The sequence below is a fragment of the Thunnus thynnus genome, chromosome 11 (assembly GCF_963924715.1).
Source record: "Thunnus thynnus chromosome 11, fThuThy2.1, whole genome shotgun sequence".
In the NCBI taxonomy this organism is placed as follows: domain Eukaryota; kingdom Metazoa; phylum Chordata; class Actinopteri; order Scombriformes; family Scombridae; genus Thunnus; species Thunnus thynnus.
In genome coordinates, this window is record NC_089527.1 from 10,221,166 (window position 1) to 10,238,673 (window position 17,508).

General features: G+C 38.0%; 1 protein-coding gene across 1 annotated transcript in view; it reads left to right on the forward strand.

The window, feature by feature from the left end:
- Positions 1–253: 253 nt before the first annotated feature.
- LOC137192558 (polycystin-1-like protein 2) overlaps positions 254–17,508 on the forward strand; it is a 47,689-nt gene continuing 30,434 nt past the window's right edge. The window contains exons 1-10 of the mRNA XM_067603343.1: positions 254–572; positions 2,925–3,083; positions 3,183–3,371; positions 4,616–4,726; positions 5,434–5,555; positions 9,317–9,411; positions 9,509–9,738; positions 9,916–10,106; positions 11,658–11,874; positions 14,896–15,029. Of these exons, the coding sequence (XP_067459444.1) occupies positions 254–572; positions 2,925–3,083; positions 3,183–3,371; positions 4,616–4,726; positions 5,434–5,555; positions 9,317–9,411; positions 9,509–9,738; positions 9,916–10,106; positions 11,658–11,874; positions 14,896–15,029 (1,767 nt within the window). The remainder of the gene's footprint in view (positions 573–2,924; positions 3,084–3,182; positions 3,372–4,615; positions 4,727–5,433; positions 5,556–9,316; positions 9,412–9,508; positions 9,739–9,915; positions 10,107–11,657; positions 11,875–14,895; positions 15,030–17,508) is intronic.

Sequence of the window (17,508 nt, forward strand, 5' to 3'; positions counted from 1 at the left end):
CCTAGTTTTCCTTTTTTTTGTAGCTCTGTTTGTGCTCCATTGGTTTTTGAGAGAGCCTGGCTGTTAGGTAAACAATAGTCCATTGAATCCAGAAAGAGGTGTATGAGAAAGGCTCTTGTCAGACCCATTTAAAAGCAGGATGTCACCAGAGTGTGTGCATGAGAACATTAGACAAAAGGATGAAGTGGTCTTATTTTTTTCACTACACTGAAAGCAGAGTGATGTGAGTCTAACTATGATTTTTGAAGAGAGGATGTGCCGAACAATTCTGCACCTGCAGATCTTGATGACACTCAGCTGTATGTCTTGGACTGAAGATAAGACAGAGGTTACTGTTTCCTGTCCAGAATACCAGAAGGCCTTTGGAGGTTCCTGCTATGAGTTTGTGGATCTCAAGCACTCTTTTTTCAGTGCTCAGGCTTGGTGTGAGCAGAACAATGGACACCTTGCATTTGTTCCAAATGAAGACACTCAATATTTCCTTCAGAGACACCTGGACCCGAAGAAGGATATATGGCTTGGGGTAGCACCCCCTGCTTCGTCAGAACTGCAAGATTCTCCAACTGGTGAAGGTAGGAAGGCAAAAATTTGAAACTGCACTCAAGCATGTAATTGATTGTTTCTATCCACCGTAGACAGATGATTTTAATATGACAAATATTTGCTGCAAGTTACTCATGAGTACGTCTCTAGCACATGACTGCAAGCACTAAAACACAACAAAATAGAATCTCATTTAGTGGTAAAAGCCAAACAAAAATCTTACAACAGCTTTCGAAGCTTTGTCAGCAATGAAAGCATGTGCAGTATTTCAGTAGTAAAAATGAACACATTATCAAGAATACATTTTTATGGCACAAAACTCATTTTGCCTCCTTTTGGGAGCTGGGACAGACTTCAGACAATTATTTCTACATATATATTTTAAAGGATAAAATCAAGTAATAATGAAAACCTTCTGTGACTTCCCAAACTGGCAGCGGGAGGTCATTGTCCACATAATCCTGTTTTAATTGATCTTAAATAAAAAAACATAATGACTAGAGCATTCATTCTTTTTGCAGCTGAGAGCTAAGGCTTCTGTCTTTTGCATCATCACATTGTACGCTTGTGTCGCAAGTTGATGACGTCATTACATTACTTTACGTGCGGTGCAAAAAGTGGTGACGCCAAAGGAGCAGAGAAGCGGGTTGATAGTTCATGTCAGAGAGAGATAAGGCATTTTTCAGACCAAACAGTTAAACATCGGTGACTGAGCTGAAATGGCGGCAGCTAATAGTGTTAATAGAGCTAAAGGTGCTAAAGGAGCTAACAGTGCCAGTGCTAACAGGGGTTACTCAGCGGGGTGACATGGGGGGGAACAGGGGGATGGGCACTACGCTTCCGCAACAATGCCATCCTGACCAACAGTGGTGGGATGGCATTGTTGCGTTGAAGCAGCACTGCTTGCCAACGCAGCCCGGGTAGTGTGCAGTGCAGAGCAGCGGAGTGTAGGGGCCCTGCTTGTGAAGTGGAGACCAAGGAAGAGTGAGCCTCACACATCACCTTCCCCTTATTTGCCTCACCTGGGGAAGAAAGGGGAACATCCCCTCTGACCCAGTTGGGGCGCCTCTCATGGCTAACAGCGCCAATACCTGAAACATGAGTGTGTAACATTAGTGCTATGAAAACTCTCTCCGAGGCCATGTAACAGTTACACCCTTTATTGATGCAAAAAGGTTGCTGGTGCTGGACCACTGAGAGGCACAGTGCAGCACCCCAACACTTCACGACAGAGGATACAGCGGCTGGCACCATCTTTCCCAACACCCCCTGAGCATCGGCACACAAAACCACCCCTGTCCAGGGTTATGCAAGGTTAGGGTAGTACAGATTTTAGGGATATTTCTATTGCAGATGAAATAATGTCTTTGCACTCTGCTCATAAAGATGAGCATCTCCCAAAAACTAAAAAAATGTACATAGTTCAAATAACTTATGGAGCGTTAAATAATTTGTTCATGTTTCTACATTCAGAATTGTTTTGAATCAATATATTTTGTGTGTTTATTTAGTAAAATTTGATGAAAAAACATGTCTGATTTTTTTTTATTTATGACACAATATTTCAATACTTTTATCAATTATTATGTTTTATTGATTTACATAACCTTTTTAGCTTAGGTTGTAGAGATTTTAGGGATATAAAGCATTTGAAGATACTCTAAGAAATGACATCACAATAAGCAAAAATACCACTGTAGGCACTGGTGGACCATTTCTATTGTAGAGTTCAAAGGGTTTGTACCAACAAAAAGACACAGGAGGAGCACTTAAGTTTTATTTTTGGTATTTTATTTTTCTTGCCTTGTGCATTACATCCCATCAAATACTGAAATGTGGTGTACCACTGAAGAGAATACAGTTACACATTGCAGATTTCGTTATATTTGGTGCATTTGTGTATAATTTATTATCAGTTTGGTCTGTGTCTCAGAAAATATTCCTGTGCCTACCGAGACATCATTCTCAGTTTCCACTGCTCAATAATTACAGCCTCTTAATTGGTGTTAAGCCTTTTTTTTCATCACAGCAGAGGGAGAAATGAGTATGTACACTCATAGTATTGATCTATCATGTTCCTATTTCTTTTTTCTATTTGCCATTAAGGTCAGTGTTTAAATCTCCCATTTCAGAAATAACAATCAACTCAAATACACAGTACATTAAATATACATCTCCCATAGTGTAGTAGTAAAAAAGATTTACAAATGATTGTTGAACAATTACTAGGGATAGTTTGAAGTGAAGATATTGTCCTGACTTCCATTAATTGGAGTAGAGTTTGAATTTTATTACCACAAAGGTCAATGTACTTACTGGCACATCAACTTAAATTAGATAATGTATATGTTATGTTCAGCAGTGGTTTGTTCCATCCCCAGGTCTTCTCTCTTGGCTGGATGGTTCACATATCACCTACTCAAACTGGGTGAGCAGCCCGCAGCCAGGAGCAGCTTGTGGACACATACTGAAAAATTCAGGTTTCCGATGGAAAGCTACAAGAAACTGCAACCAAAATCTGCACTTTATCTGCCAGTTTGGTATGTTTTCTGACTCAAACTCTCAAAAAAAGAACAGCATAATGAATCACTGTATGGTGAATCACCATTTTGTACCGCTTTTGTATTCTTGTAATCTAGAGTCTGGAAGATCCATTGTGTGTGCAGGTCGTAACACCACTCTGCAATGTAGCTCTGGTCAAGTGTTAATGATAGATGGTGGTTTCTACGGTCGAAAGAACATTCACTACTGTCGAGCCACACCCTCTGCAACAACAACATCCACACAACATCAGTGTGGCTGGGTGGATGTTTTGGATTCATTAACAGGTAAAACGTGGTTGAATCATTTTCTGTGTGCAATAAAAACATCAATTATTCCCTTAGTATTTAGTTGCTATTCTCTATGATAATTGATGTATGCATGAATATTATACTGTCACCTAATCCAGCAAGTTAACTGATATGATCTGCACAATAAGCACTCTCAGCTTCACAATGGGTTCTGAACTAATGTGCCTTACCTAACAGGGAAACAAAAGGAACAGGAAAACAAACGCTCATGTCTCATGAAAAGGTTCAGCAATCCACTTTTGAAGGAAGGGATTACTAGATATCACAAAGCATATATTTTGTGTCACTCCAGGCCATTATTTGCAAAGAATGACTGCCCAACAGGGCAAATTTGGAAGATAAACCACACAATGATAGCTTAAGCGCTATCAATTTTAGAGTCAATATTGACTCATGAATTTAAGCAGTGGCAAAAGCGCACTTCCTTACTCACTTATTGTGTTCAGTGTAATGGGGCACTGCAACCTATCCCAGCATGCATTGGGTAAGAGATGAACATCCTGGACAGGTCAGCAGTCTATCAAGGAGCCAACACACATAGGCAGACAAAGACACAAAGGAACAATTTAGAATTTTAAATTAATCTGAACTGCTGTGGCTGTGGAAGGAAACCCATTCAGTCAACATCCAGACTTTAAACAGAAAAGGCCCCAGCTGGCCTGCTGCCTACAATTAATGTTGGATTTAAGAATTTCACATTGTGAAAGCTTGATGCCATATGAATCACATACCGTAGCACCAAATCTTAACATTCCTAACAGAGGAATCAGAAGAATAACCTTTACAAATACAAGTTTTGTTTTGTAATGGTGAAGATGATGAGTTGACTACGGCTCAGGTGGTCAGGAAGGTCGTCTAGTAGTCACGGTGTTGCTCGTCTCTCCGGTTCTTACTGTCTACATGTCAAAGTGTCCTTGAATAAGACTGTATATGAGCACTCCAGGGCCTGCGTGAAGTGCTTTGTTCCATGCTCATGTTTGAAGCATTACACAAGTGCCGTTTATCTATAATGAATGTTAATGTATTCATGAGTTGTTATTTGTAGGATTGCTAGTTGAGTAACATGTTGTTGTTTAAGTGCAGACCTTTCTCACTACAACTGCTAAATATGTATATGTAATTCGGCCTATTTATTTTTAAACACATATTATTTGTAAAACTGTCAATGATGTTTATATAACTGCTGTGTGATATCATCATCTTCTCTATGTGTTTCTCAGCTCACTGCCACAGCCGTCAGGTCTGCCATGTTGCAAGATTTGTGGACTCCTTTGGTGAACCCTGTCCTCAGCTGGGGAGCTACCTGTCTGTGGATTACCACTGCAAAGATGGTCTGTCACAGTAATCAACTATAAAGCTCATTTATAAATGTTTCAAACTGTACTCACAATTTTTACATCCATCGCCGCTTCAATAGAGGACAAGCAGTACTGAGAGCACTGAGATAAAGAACCGCTGATTGTCCTAGATGCCGGCTGCTATAATCAGTATCTTTATGTTGACAGTGGATCAAATGAATACGAGTAAAGGTGTAATTTGTAGTGACAGACCCACAGAGAATTATCACCACACTCTGCTGTTCACCTGCAGTTGGATTTACAACCAGCAACTTTACTGTTTTGGTTTACTATCACCCTTTAAAATCAATGTCATTTCTAAATGCAGCAAGCTGTTTCCAGTGAAAAAGCTTTAAAAACACTCTATAGGCTACTTCCCCAGCACCGAATGGAAAAAAGTTAGTGACAAGCTGGTGAACATAGTGGAGCATTTAGCAGCTAAAGAGCCAGACATTTCCCGCAGGTGTTAGTGGAGACCAAAGCAGAGCTAAAAGGAAAGTGAATGTTGGACTTTGATGGACAGAAACACCAAATGAATGCTAATGTTGCTTTGTATCTGCTTGTTTGGTCTCTGATGTTTCTTTGTTGCTGACATGTTAAAACATTCCTGATGACAAAATGATGATGTTTATTGTCTATTTTTTAGAGACCTGGTTGGTTACAGGCACTTTGCTATATTTCTGGTCATTTCCTCCCCCCAGGCCTCACACTGTTAGTGAGTACAGTGGCTGCTGTTTTCAGTGATGTTACCATTGGTGTGAAGTGGCTTTTACATTTGCCCAGAGGAAACATTAGCTGCAAGCTGAGTGCTGGGGACAGCCATGTTATTTATCTACAATTTCAAGAGGGGTGAGTAAAGCTTTGTTCATACTTCATACTACATGCGCAATAGAAAAGATGACGATCTCATGACGTAAGTTGAAAATAGTGTGTGCGACCGCTTAATGAGAAAAGGACCATGGATGGGGAATACAGTGCTCACATACAGTATACGAAACAAGCATTCAGCATACACAATTGGCGTGCTTGTAGTGCGTAGAGTCCAGACCTTCATGGACATGGGCGGATAATAAAATTTACGCTGTACTCAGCCACATGGATGCGGCAACCATGAATTTGCCTTAACTTTTATAGATTCTTAGATAAACAGACTGTCTATGACTAAGCTAAAAAAAATAAAGAAACACACATTTTTTACACATTTTACACATTAATCAATCAAACAAACTTCATTTGTAAAGCACCTCTCACGCAGGTTAATGCAATTCAAAGTGCTTCACAGATGACTGACAAACTGATAGTAAGACAGTACTACTCAGCCTGTGCAAACAGTTATATTATGTGTTTTTGTGGCTCTAGAGGAGCAATGTTGAATCTGAGAAAATAATCCTGACAATATTGTCAGGGTTATCTCAGTTTGGGCTTGAGAATATAAATTTATGATGGAAGGAATGTGTAATAAACTGAAGGTGCGGGGTTTGAAAGATGTAGCTGTTTACCAGTCAGGGAAGGCCTAACAAAAGACATTACTAAGTTTCAGTATGAGAGATGTAATCCAGTGTTGGACTTTGCCCCAAACTTGTGAATAAAAGACGACTTTATGGAAGTGCCACACTAAATTGCTGGAATACCCGTTTTAGAAGATAGACAAAATAATAAAGAATAATTAATGCTAACCCGTTGGTTACTTTAATCTTGGATCCTCTTTGTTTGGTCAGTGTTTTAAGTTGAAATATTTAGACATTTACTTGACAGTCCTATCCAGAGCAGGATGAACAGGAACAGGAAGTTCACAAGGGTTTTATGATCCATGATGAATGTAATACTGTATAAACAAAACAGTAGACTAATCTATGGCAGTAACGGCTGATAATGTTATTGAATATCTGCAATAAATAGTATATTACTATATGATAACTTAGCAAAAGGAGAAATATGTATAAATGCTGTATAAAACAACGGTTTGACAGAAAATATCACAGAAATTAAATATTTTAAAATATAACAGCTGTGTTCTAGATTACATACATCAAGTAAAAAAAGAAGTAAAAACCCTATCAGATAAGTCACTTTAGGGATATATATATATATTCCAGAAATGATAAGTGAACTAGAAACGCATACTGCTTTCATTGTGTCTTGGAGTCCTGCTGAATAATATAACGAATCTCCTGCTGCCTTGATGAAATATATCAGGCGTAATCGTAAGCTCAGCCAGGACATCATGCTTGGACAGGCTAGCAAATTAAGTGGCAAATGTTTTTTTTTTTTGTTGTTGTTGTTGTTGTATTTTTGAAAAGACTATTTTAGTCTTAACTGACAGGCTGTTGATTTTTAACAATCAATTGGTGCAGTGGCGCTAAAAAATGAATAATGAAAACATGTCGGTGAAGCCATTTACATGGTTGCATTAATCCAAGCTTTTTCAGTTTTAATCCTATTGTGTCTGATGTTGTAAATTTTCACATCATATTGCAAAATGTGACACAACAATATTTACACTGTCATGAATAAAACATAAATCCCTTAAAAATACACACACACACACACACACACACACACAAAGTTTTAAAGGAGGTCAGATGCACAGCAATGATGAGCTCCTGTAAGCTGACATCCACTGCATAACAAGCTGAATATTGAGTATAATTGACAAGTCTGATGTGTGCAGAGATACAGTACCAGTCAAAACTTTGGACACACCTTCCAAACTTTTTGACTGGTACTGTATATGTTGGTATTTGTAGAAGCTGCACATGATTTAATGGAGGTAAACATAGTGGACAGTTCTCAAGAACTTCTCAAATCAGAAGCTGCATATTTCTCAACATATCTGTCCTGCTGTCTTCACGTGTTGCAGGGATTTCATGAATGGGAGAATGTTGTCATACAATATAAAACAGCTGTGAACAACAGATAGGCCTATTATAAGAATCATCCAAATTCATTTAGAGATAAATGCAGCCTGATGTATCAATAATCCTGCTTTAGCTTCATTTAACATTATTTCTGATGCTGATTTAAGTGTATTTACTGGTTGATCAAAAGAGTTCATTTGCATTTTAAGCATTATTCCATTATTACTGCAAGTGCTAAATTTGCTCTTGCTGATGAAATCACCAGGTGGGCAGAAGAGTGATGTTGCACCAGAAACAGGTGTGGCTCTAAAATGTTTGTTTTCAGTGTAAATTCTAGGGCATAGTTTCCATCAAAATACCAACTCGCTTTGTGCTACTTCATCTGAATGAACCTCCTATCTGTTTGTTCCTCTCCTCTCACCTGTGCACCATGCACTCTGTGTGTAGACAGGTAGACAAGCCTCATGACATGGTTACAGATTAGTTCACCTTTGATTAAAGTGAATTCAATTCATTTCAACTGCAGAAATAAGCCAGTCAGTTGAGACAATACACCTGTAATGATGATATATATGTAATGATGAGAAAGAAAGAGAGAGAGACAAGTTATATCCACCTCTTACTAATAGCCTACCAATTCATAAAAAAGGAAAAGAATATATATATATATTATTATTATTATTATCATCAGAAAGCCAAATCATTTATAAAAAGCTTCAGCAATATATTTCATGACCATTTTGTTGAGGCTTAGCCTCCCGTAGCCTCTTAATAGCACATCCTATGGTCATAATCAATAACCAATTTCAAGTTTAGGCTTGTTATTTTTGTGCGCATGGAATTACAAATGGTTTAATTGACCACTTAATGAAATGAGATAATAAGGACACATTGTTATATTTTAAAGATGATGGAGTGTTTCTCCACAGATTTCCGTTTTTGTTTTGTTTGCTGTATTTATGATGATAAACTTCTGATAAAGGAATTGTTTGACATGAGAAATATGAAGGAGAATGGCAAGGGCTGGCAGAGGGGAGCAGGTGGTAGTGGGTTGGAGAGCGGGCAAGCAGGCAGGCAGGCGAGTTGTGGTCCAGAAGCACTGGAGAGAGAAACAGCAGTTAGTAACGATACCAAATTTGGAAATATCACTATAAACAAGTGTGAGGCCTGAAGTGTAAGCTACAGTAGATATACTGCAAGCTGATGAACTGATGAGAGGCAGGTGTGTAGAGCTGGGAGCCAGGAGAGCCACACCCAGGCCAACACACACACCAACACAAACAGAACATAAGCACAGAGAGAGATGGACATGGGAGTACTGGGAACACAGGGAAGGGGAAACACAAGGAAGCACTAGGGAATCTTCATGTACCATAACAGGGCTAATTAGGCTAGATGCAGGGCAGGTGTGGAGGGAAGTGTGGAGGGAAAGGCAGGCTGGGGATACAGGGGAAAAACAGAGATCCCAAACCCCAATAAACTATCCTCTTCCCAATAAACTGACACACACAAAACTATAGAATACATAAAATATCACCCAAATACACAACACTTCAACCTCCCCCATCTGTAACAAACAAAACCACAACCCCCCAAAACACAAATAGTCCAGAAACATAGAGTCTAGTCTTAACATAACAGGGAGAAAAGGCTGAGGTCTGTGACAGAAAACAGGCTTAATAACCATAAAGAACTGGAATTAAACAGACACACAGAGTGAACACAGGAACCCAAAAGAACAAAAACAAAAAGAGTCCAAAAACTAGTCCATGACAGTTTTATGGCAAGAAAACTTCTGATTGGACTTTTAAAGACTGATAGGTATGTGAGACATATGTAACCTGATTTGACTCTTTCTTCTACAGAAACCAGGAGGAACATAGTCACTGCATTTGCTTCTGTATGTGCTTTTACTCAGGTTGGAGAGTAGTGTGGTGCACAAATATACTCATCCAAGTGTTTTCAATGTGGCAGCTGAGTGCACCGGCAATGACATACACATTACAGCTCAGAAAATAATAACAATTCAAGAGCCTATCACTGAGTTTGGAGTCATCAGGTGCAATGCTGGAGACTTGTCTTTTCAAGCAGCAAACTGCAAAGCCCTTTATGGAAAGCCATTTAAAATTCAAATTGAAGTAAAAGCAGGTAGGTACTAAGATAATCTTAATATACCATGTATTATCTTGTCCAATTTGCTATCACTGCTGGAAAGAATCAGGTTTTAGTGTTTGTTTCATTAATTTTCTCTACTTGAATTTAAATGTTTGAATTTGAACTGCCATTTTGCGATAGGTTCTTTTGTTTTTCCCTTTATTTCTGCAGGTACAAATGTGACCTACAGAATCCAGAGTGATGAAGTGATGTTGTCCAGTATATCTGTAGTAAGAGGAATTGTTCCCCAGAACATCACAGTGACTCCAGGGATGGTGAAGCAGCTCGGGCCTGGCTGCCACCAGCTGATCCTTTATGTATCTAACATGGTCACATTACCTGAAGTGTCCACAGACCTGCAGGTAAATTAACATAAGTAAATATGACATCTGCAATAAAACAATCAACATGATCAATCATCTGTCTGGGTCTTTGTTATAATTATGCTAGTGACGCATGAAATTAAATTTGACCTTTAATTATAACATCCCATCAATTAGTGGCATACACAATATGCAAATGTTACCGGCCTCAAGCCTAGAGGTACCTGGGCCAGTAGCTATTTTGCTACACAGTCCTGGATGGCTGCGGAGCAGACATGAGTTTATCAGTGTGTGACCAACTCAAGCGCCATTTTTATTCTGCTTTATCAGGAGTGCGATCCATTTTTTCCCTTAAACTGATACTATCTTCTGTATGTTCAGTTATTGCTACATTTTCAATCATATTTCAGTGACATCATGTACATCTCACTTAACATTCAAACTGACTTTCACTCCTAACTGGTTTACTGTTATTCGGACTGAAAGTAAGTTGTTTCAACTACCAGCATCTTGGCCCAAAATAATACTTTTATATAAATGGAGTGCTATTGCACAGCTGCACTGCCAAATGCATGAAAATATAACAAGATAGTGAAATTGCATACTGTAGCTGCAATATCAAATTCATGAAAATGATTGAAGAAAACTGTTAAATAACAATAAAAATATCCCTACATATATTTCTCTTCTCCCTAGCACCAAGTCAGTCAGTTTACATGAACCAACATCACCTGGTGGCCGCCATTATAAAAATTACAGCACCACAAATGACCACAAATTCACAGCAATTTCACTTATAGCTTGTGGAATCAATACTTTCCCCTCACACAAGGAACTGATACTCTCCTGTACCTTGTTATTTTCAGAATGCAAGTTAAACAAACAACAACAACTATTCTTCCACACTGTTGCATCTTAGTCACTTCAAGCAAAACAATAGATGCAGGCTTAAAAAATTCACTGGACACAAACTTGGTCTATCTTTTCCACCCTCTACACAAACAGCAGAACACAGTGGATGTATTAAGTCTTAAGTCTTATTAACGGAGCAATAATTTCACACGAGCTTGATCATGTTTGTCATTGAAGCAAATGATATAATTGCTCTCCTTTTTCATTGTAACTCATCCATAGTCTTATTTTCTTGTTCTTTGCCAGGGCTTTTCTTTATTTTCTTTATTTTTTTGGCAATATTACAATGGAAGGCATCTTAAGTCTTAGAGCTGTGTCTTAGTCTTAGAGCAGTTTTAAAATAGTTATAGGAATTTTAATTTACCTCAACATAACTAGATATACCTCTTGGAAAAAGGAAACAGCATTGTAGAGAAAATGTATAGTATTAGTAGTATGAATACTTATTCAAGAATGAACACTGTAGTGAAGATAATCTAGATCAGAGCCATTGATCAATTATTCACTAGCTTTTATAACTGAAGAATGTGATTCCTTATTTTAAAGTGGAAACACATTAACTTAAACCCAACTGCAGACCTGTACACTCATACCGAATCACCAAATAAAGCGGTGCATCATCAGTCGTGATAAGTTTAATTGACAGTGATATGAAATGAAAATGGATGTGTTTCGCAGGTGTGTGTGCTGGAGGATGTAACTGGGCTGCAGGCCTCTGTGTTGGCAGTCAGGGGTGACTGTCTAGACTCTCCAGATATTACCATCGGTGTTTCCCTTGAACGAGGAACACCTGTGCTGCTCCTCTTCTCTCTGACTGGGGACAGCAGCTCATTCTCTGAGACCAGAGAGATGAATACAAGGAAGGAAATTTTTCATATTGAACGTCCAATTCAAGGTATGGAAGAAACTTTTACAAATGGGCCACACTTAAGTCCAGTCAAAACACTTTGAAGAACCACTTTTCCTCCAATGACCCATGCTAATCAATAGATCTCTCAGATCAATAGATGGCTATCTTGCAGAGTTCTATGAGCAGTTTTGGCTCCTTATACCACCCCTGTCCTCTAAAGTGATATCTGAAATATACAAAATATACAAACTGATACCATTCCACATACTACCTATATATCACTAATCCCCAAACCAGATAAAGCCCACACTCCATGTTTTAACTACCATCCTATATTATTAATTAACACTGACATGACAATCATAAGCAAAGATTTATCACTCATACAGGAATCTGTCATTTCATCTCTAATGCACACAGACCAAATTGGTATTATCAAGGGGAGGTGTAGGAATAAATCTTATCTTAATTTTTAATTTTAATTTTAATTTGCACTCATAAGATGGGGCACCACCTTATTAATTATCACATTACTCAGTCTCATAACCAAAGTTGTAAGCTCTTTGGACACATTGACCTCTAGTTCTCTGCTTTAAAGTAACATTCACAGACAAAAACTTGTGGATAAAGGAAACATTTATTTATAGCAAAATGTTATCAACAAATGAATAAATGAGGTACTAACACAGATACATATGTAATTATAGAATCAAACAGATGAATGCAATGAATTTTAAAGGGCAAGTTAGAATGGATTACTTGGGTTTTAGTTGATGGTGAAAGACGGTAATGTGAGTTAAACGTTAAACTACGAGAAAATAGTTGAACATTAAGTTAAAACTAATAACCTTCTCTAAGGTTTTTTATGTAAGAATTCAGAGCACCACCAACATCAACTCAGAAGCAGATGACCCAGCAGCTGATAGAATTCAATTTTGCTTACTTTGCGGAGAAAGAGTGGAGAAAGTGTCGGACAGTGGGTCTCTCTGTTAACTTAGCAGTATCATGCTAGAATCGCTGGGACAGAGTTGTAGGCGGATAACCGCTTGAAAACGGTTTTCTTGAGGTAGCAAACAATGGTTGTGAGTCCTTGGGTGAATCTTGATCTGTCATCCTGCGTTTGTCGGTTAGAGCTCTGAAATAACTTTGAAAGACTAAACTTTCCTCACCAAATAACTTAAAAAGTAATTTTTTAAAGTTAAAATACTAAGTGCAACTGGGCGAAAAGAAACAAATGCAGACTAAGACTTAAACTAAGAGACCATGTGATAAAAGACAAATAAAGCACAGAAAAATAAAATGGCTGAAGAACTCCAAGACAGGCCAGAGTCCCATCAGAGAAAAAAGGCGCTGTAAGACAAATGCGTCTGTTTTGTCTGTCAACAGGTAGGGGTGTTTTGGGGGCTCAAAATAGTGACACACCTAGAATCCCATCTAAGAGACAACGTAATTTTTCTTTGACTAACTAGGATTATTTTGGTTACTGCTTATATGACATCAATAAGAATGTGTTTGTGTAGAGAGACAGGAAGAGACAGGGAGAGAGAAAACAATGGCACGATCCTTTTGATCCCATTACTGTCTTGATGAGTTTTATTTTCTTTGTGTCTGTATTCCTCCTGAGGTTCTTGATTCAGATGTCAAGAGAAAAAATATTAAGTGCCCCAGTCAGGTGTCATAAATTTGTTTCATGACACAGCAGAGGTCCCAGAGGTTGAGGGAGCCTCTGTGTGATACTTATGAAAAGTCTCAACTGACAGTTTCCTATTGATGGGGTGAAAAAGGTCAGTTTATCCTGAGAGAAGTTTTAGAAAAACAAAGTTTCCAATCATCTCTGACATTTCAAAGAATTGGTAAGCATAACAATCATAACAAAAGTTAGGGCACTTTTCAAAAAGAGCACCTATAGACCGTACTCTTTACAATACTATTTACATACAACTGAAGCAGAGTGTGAGGCTACTCCATTAATCTGCCTTCAACTGAATTTAACTGGAAGGGTGGCAATTTACCTTTTAAATGTAAAACAAAACCCATCAAAATTGGACACTGTTCAATATCTAGCTGATATCTGTTCCAACTTCACCTACCTTGATAGTGCCGTCACAAAGTTCTACTGGAGACAAATTAAACTATGCATGCTTCAAAAACCCAAAGAACTTGGAGGTCCTGGTGCACCAAATTTCTTCCATCATTTCTTATTGCACTGATTACGATTTTTATGATACTGGACAAGCAATACAAATTCAGCCAGACAAATCCAAAACAACCGATAACTGTCACTAAAATAATATCATTATCAACAACAGTATGATGGACAGCCAATGAAAGCCTTAACTATAATCTTTCACCATCTGCTCTGGCACAACCCAATGTTTTTAATAATAATGAATCCCCTTGTCTTTTCAACATGGAAAAAGAGTGTAGTAGTCAGCCAGACCAGCTATAACATACCTGACTGCTGTTACTCTCAGTATATCCAAATATTGTGTCCCACTGATGTACTGCTTCTCGCTGCATTACAAATTACACAAACTGGTCTTATTAATCTCACAGCCAAGAAGAGAAGAAGCCAATATTACAAAACTGGAAAGACAGAACCAAAAAATGTATAAAATACTGTTAAACCTAATGACAGATCATTCAAATGTCTAGAAACTCACAGCATCATTAAAAGACAATATTCAATCATTTGATCCCTGGTCCCTCTTGCTACAGTACTTTCGGATCTAATTCCTTTTCTATTATCCATCACTGCTCCATCACTCCACCGATAGTACATATACCACACCCACACAGTAAAACCTATTCAGCAGTCCTGCTGGTTAATTTGCAGTGTTGCAGTGTTTGGTCTCGCCCAGTCCTGTCTCCACATGTTCTTTTTCATCCATCTGTAATGTTAATAATGTACAATTATATTTTCATGTGGTGTTGTGTTGTAACATCAGAAATTGACATTAAATAAGTAATACGGAATGATTAGGTATTGTCTCATGTTTCAGGTTATTTATTTATTCATATGAGCTGATGATTATTTTGTTTTCATGAGTGAATGTTTTGTTACAGGATCTTTGCAAGTGAGACTCCGAGCGTGGAACGTCTTCTCCTCTTTGGAAGTGGATGTGGATATGTTGGCTGCCTGTGATAAAGATTCTGTCATTAAACTAAATGGTCATAATGACTATTTGTTGACGAGACCGGTAAAATGTCTTCCTTTTACTTTATTTGTATTAGCAGAAATGTGGGGTGTCCCACTGTATATTAATATATTATATACAGTATATACTGTTACTTATAAATCCTTTGTTTATTTTAATTTTCAGAGAGAGAAACATGTTAGAGTTGTCAGAGCTCCACTCGAAATCATTGCAACACCTTCAGATTCAGTAACTTCCAAAAATACACCTGTCACACTTTCACTAAGTGACACTTTTGTACCACCTGGCTCGGGCAAACGATGCCAGTGGGCGTGCAGTAAGAATTATGCTTTTTCTACTCAATTTTCTATATATGTTGATGTGTTCTTTATGTGTTGATTGACTGAGCTGTATAGGCCAAAACATGCAAAGTAGTTTGCTAAGCCCTATCCCCCTTAGTTACACTTGCTATGCCTGTCTGTTCTTAGTGATTTCTGGAACAGTGGGTCCTTGATTTCAGACAGAGGTAAACAAAATTACCTTCTCATTTCTAGCCGGCCGTCGACTCTGTCAGCTGAAATGACATTTGTGCCCAGCAGATTATTATCATTATCAGCTGTAGCTACAGCTAGCGAGCTAAATAAGCTAATGTAAGTTCCATGAGTCGGTTGAAAATGGTCTCCAGTCCAGCTGACTCATTTTAAAATAAGAACCTTGAACTTGATAAGTGACATTGTGCAAAAACACAGAGGCTAAAGCTGCATGTCCATGGCAAATAACATCCTCACCAGCTGATGATCCATGAAGAAGACAGGGAAATACAAAACAGAATTGTTTTTGCGTTTCAGTGTAAAATCAATAATCTGATGTAAAATCGGATAATTTTGTTCCACTCACAAAAAAAACAGCAACAGAAAAAATATCTACAGTATCATCAGTACTGTACAGTAACTCTGTTACCTTAGTAACCACATATCTCTGTATTAACTGACTTTTGAGGTGAGAAGGAATTAGTATGTTCATGCTTAATATTGGGGAACAGCAAGCCTGAATCATCATTCATTTCAGCAGCTGCTGTGGTGCTCCACAGCTGACCTTCTCCTCTGTGCTCTGCGTGAGACGGCGCTGATGAAATATTGAGTGGACTTTGATTTGATTTGATTTAGATCATATCTTTTAAAATTGAAAGGTACTTATGGAATAGTTATGGCTCACAAGCACAAGCACAAACCACTGCTAGTTTGAATGTTTATGATAAAGTGGATCTATAATTAACGTGTGATATGAGGTGAAAAGACGTGTGAGAGGAATCATACAATCTGGCTTCAATTCACCACATTACCATCTGTGCTGTGTCGCCAATTACCCCTGTCTCAAAATGTTCGCAGGCATAGGTCAGAGTTTACGTACAGGAGCGCACATTCTCCCGTCAAATTTATAGATTACAACCTTTGCATGGGAAGTGGTGTACGCCTCTTTCAGGCCCCAAAACAATGACACTGCCTTTTTACAACATTGTTAAAGAGATTGTTGTTGACAAAGTATCTGAACACATGTCAAGACCTTTCGAAATTGCCAAATAAGTTGATGATCGATTGATCCTTCTCAGACCATCCAATTAATTTTGAGATATATGATTCAAAAAGTCATTCGTTACACTCCTGTTTTCCTTGCTATAAAAAAAGGTCTGTTAGTTCTCAAATACAAAAAAAGTTTTTAGGTTTTTATACTTTGTTTTATCTGCCTCTCAACTGTTACAGCAGTATAATGACTTTTCTTGTTCATTCACAGAGAATCCCTGTAAATGCCAAGGAAGTTGGGTGACATTGACTCACATTATTCGACGAAACTGCCTGCCAGATCCATTTCAGTTTAATAAGTATCATTTCAGTGTGATTGATCAAGACAATACCATAAAGCGCACTAAATCCATATGCATCACCTATACCCCCAAGAGTAACCTCCCAGATTGGCTAAGGTAATTGATGTTTTTGAAATGTATTTACTCTGATCACTAAGAGAATTAAAACTGACATTCTCATTTGTGTCCTCAACACATTATCTGGCTAAGTATCACTTGTGGATTTTGAGGGTTTTTTTGCATTGTGAAGATATCCTTTCATAAATCAAGTAGAGAAACTAAAATATCAGCCATGAAATACAGTATAAAAAGGTTGTTGTTTCTGATTATACCCTATACAGATAGATGACACACATGGTTTTAATAGATATCATTTTGGTTTCAGTTGTGTGAATCAAATGATCTGTATTTTTCTTGTGCCATAGTCTCAAGTGTATTGAAGGCTGTAACTCAAGAAACAAGAACAGAGATACAAAAATTAAACTGAAGTGTAAGAAAAATTGTCCAGCAGTTGTGTGGAATATTGAGGATGTACGAGACGACAAGTTCTGGCCAGTAAGTGTGATAACTCAACATCACATGATCTGCTTCATTAATTCTGAATTGTTTGGGACTAAAAGATCTAATTCTGTAAATTGAACAATGTACCATTGACTTAATTTCAATTTGTTTGCAGGCTGA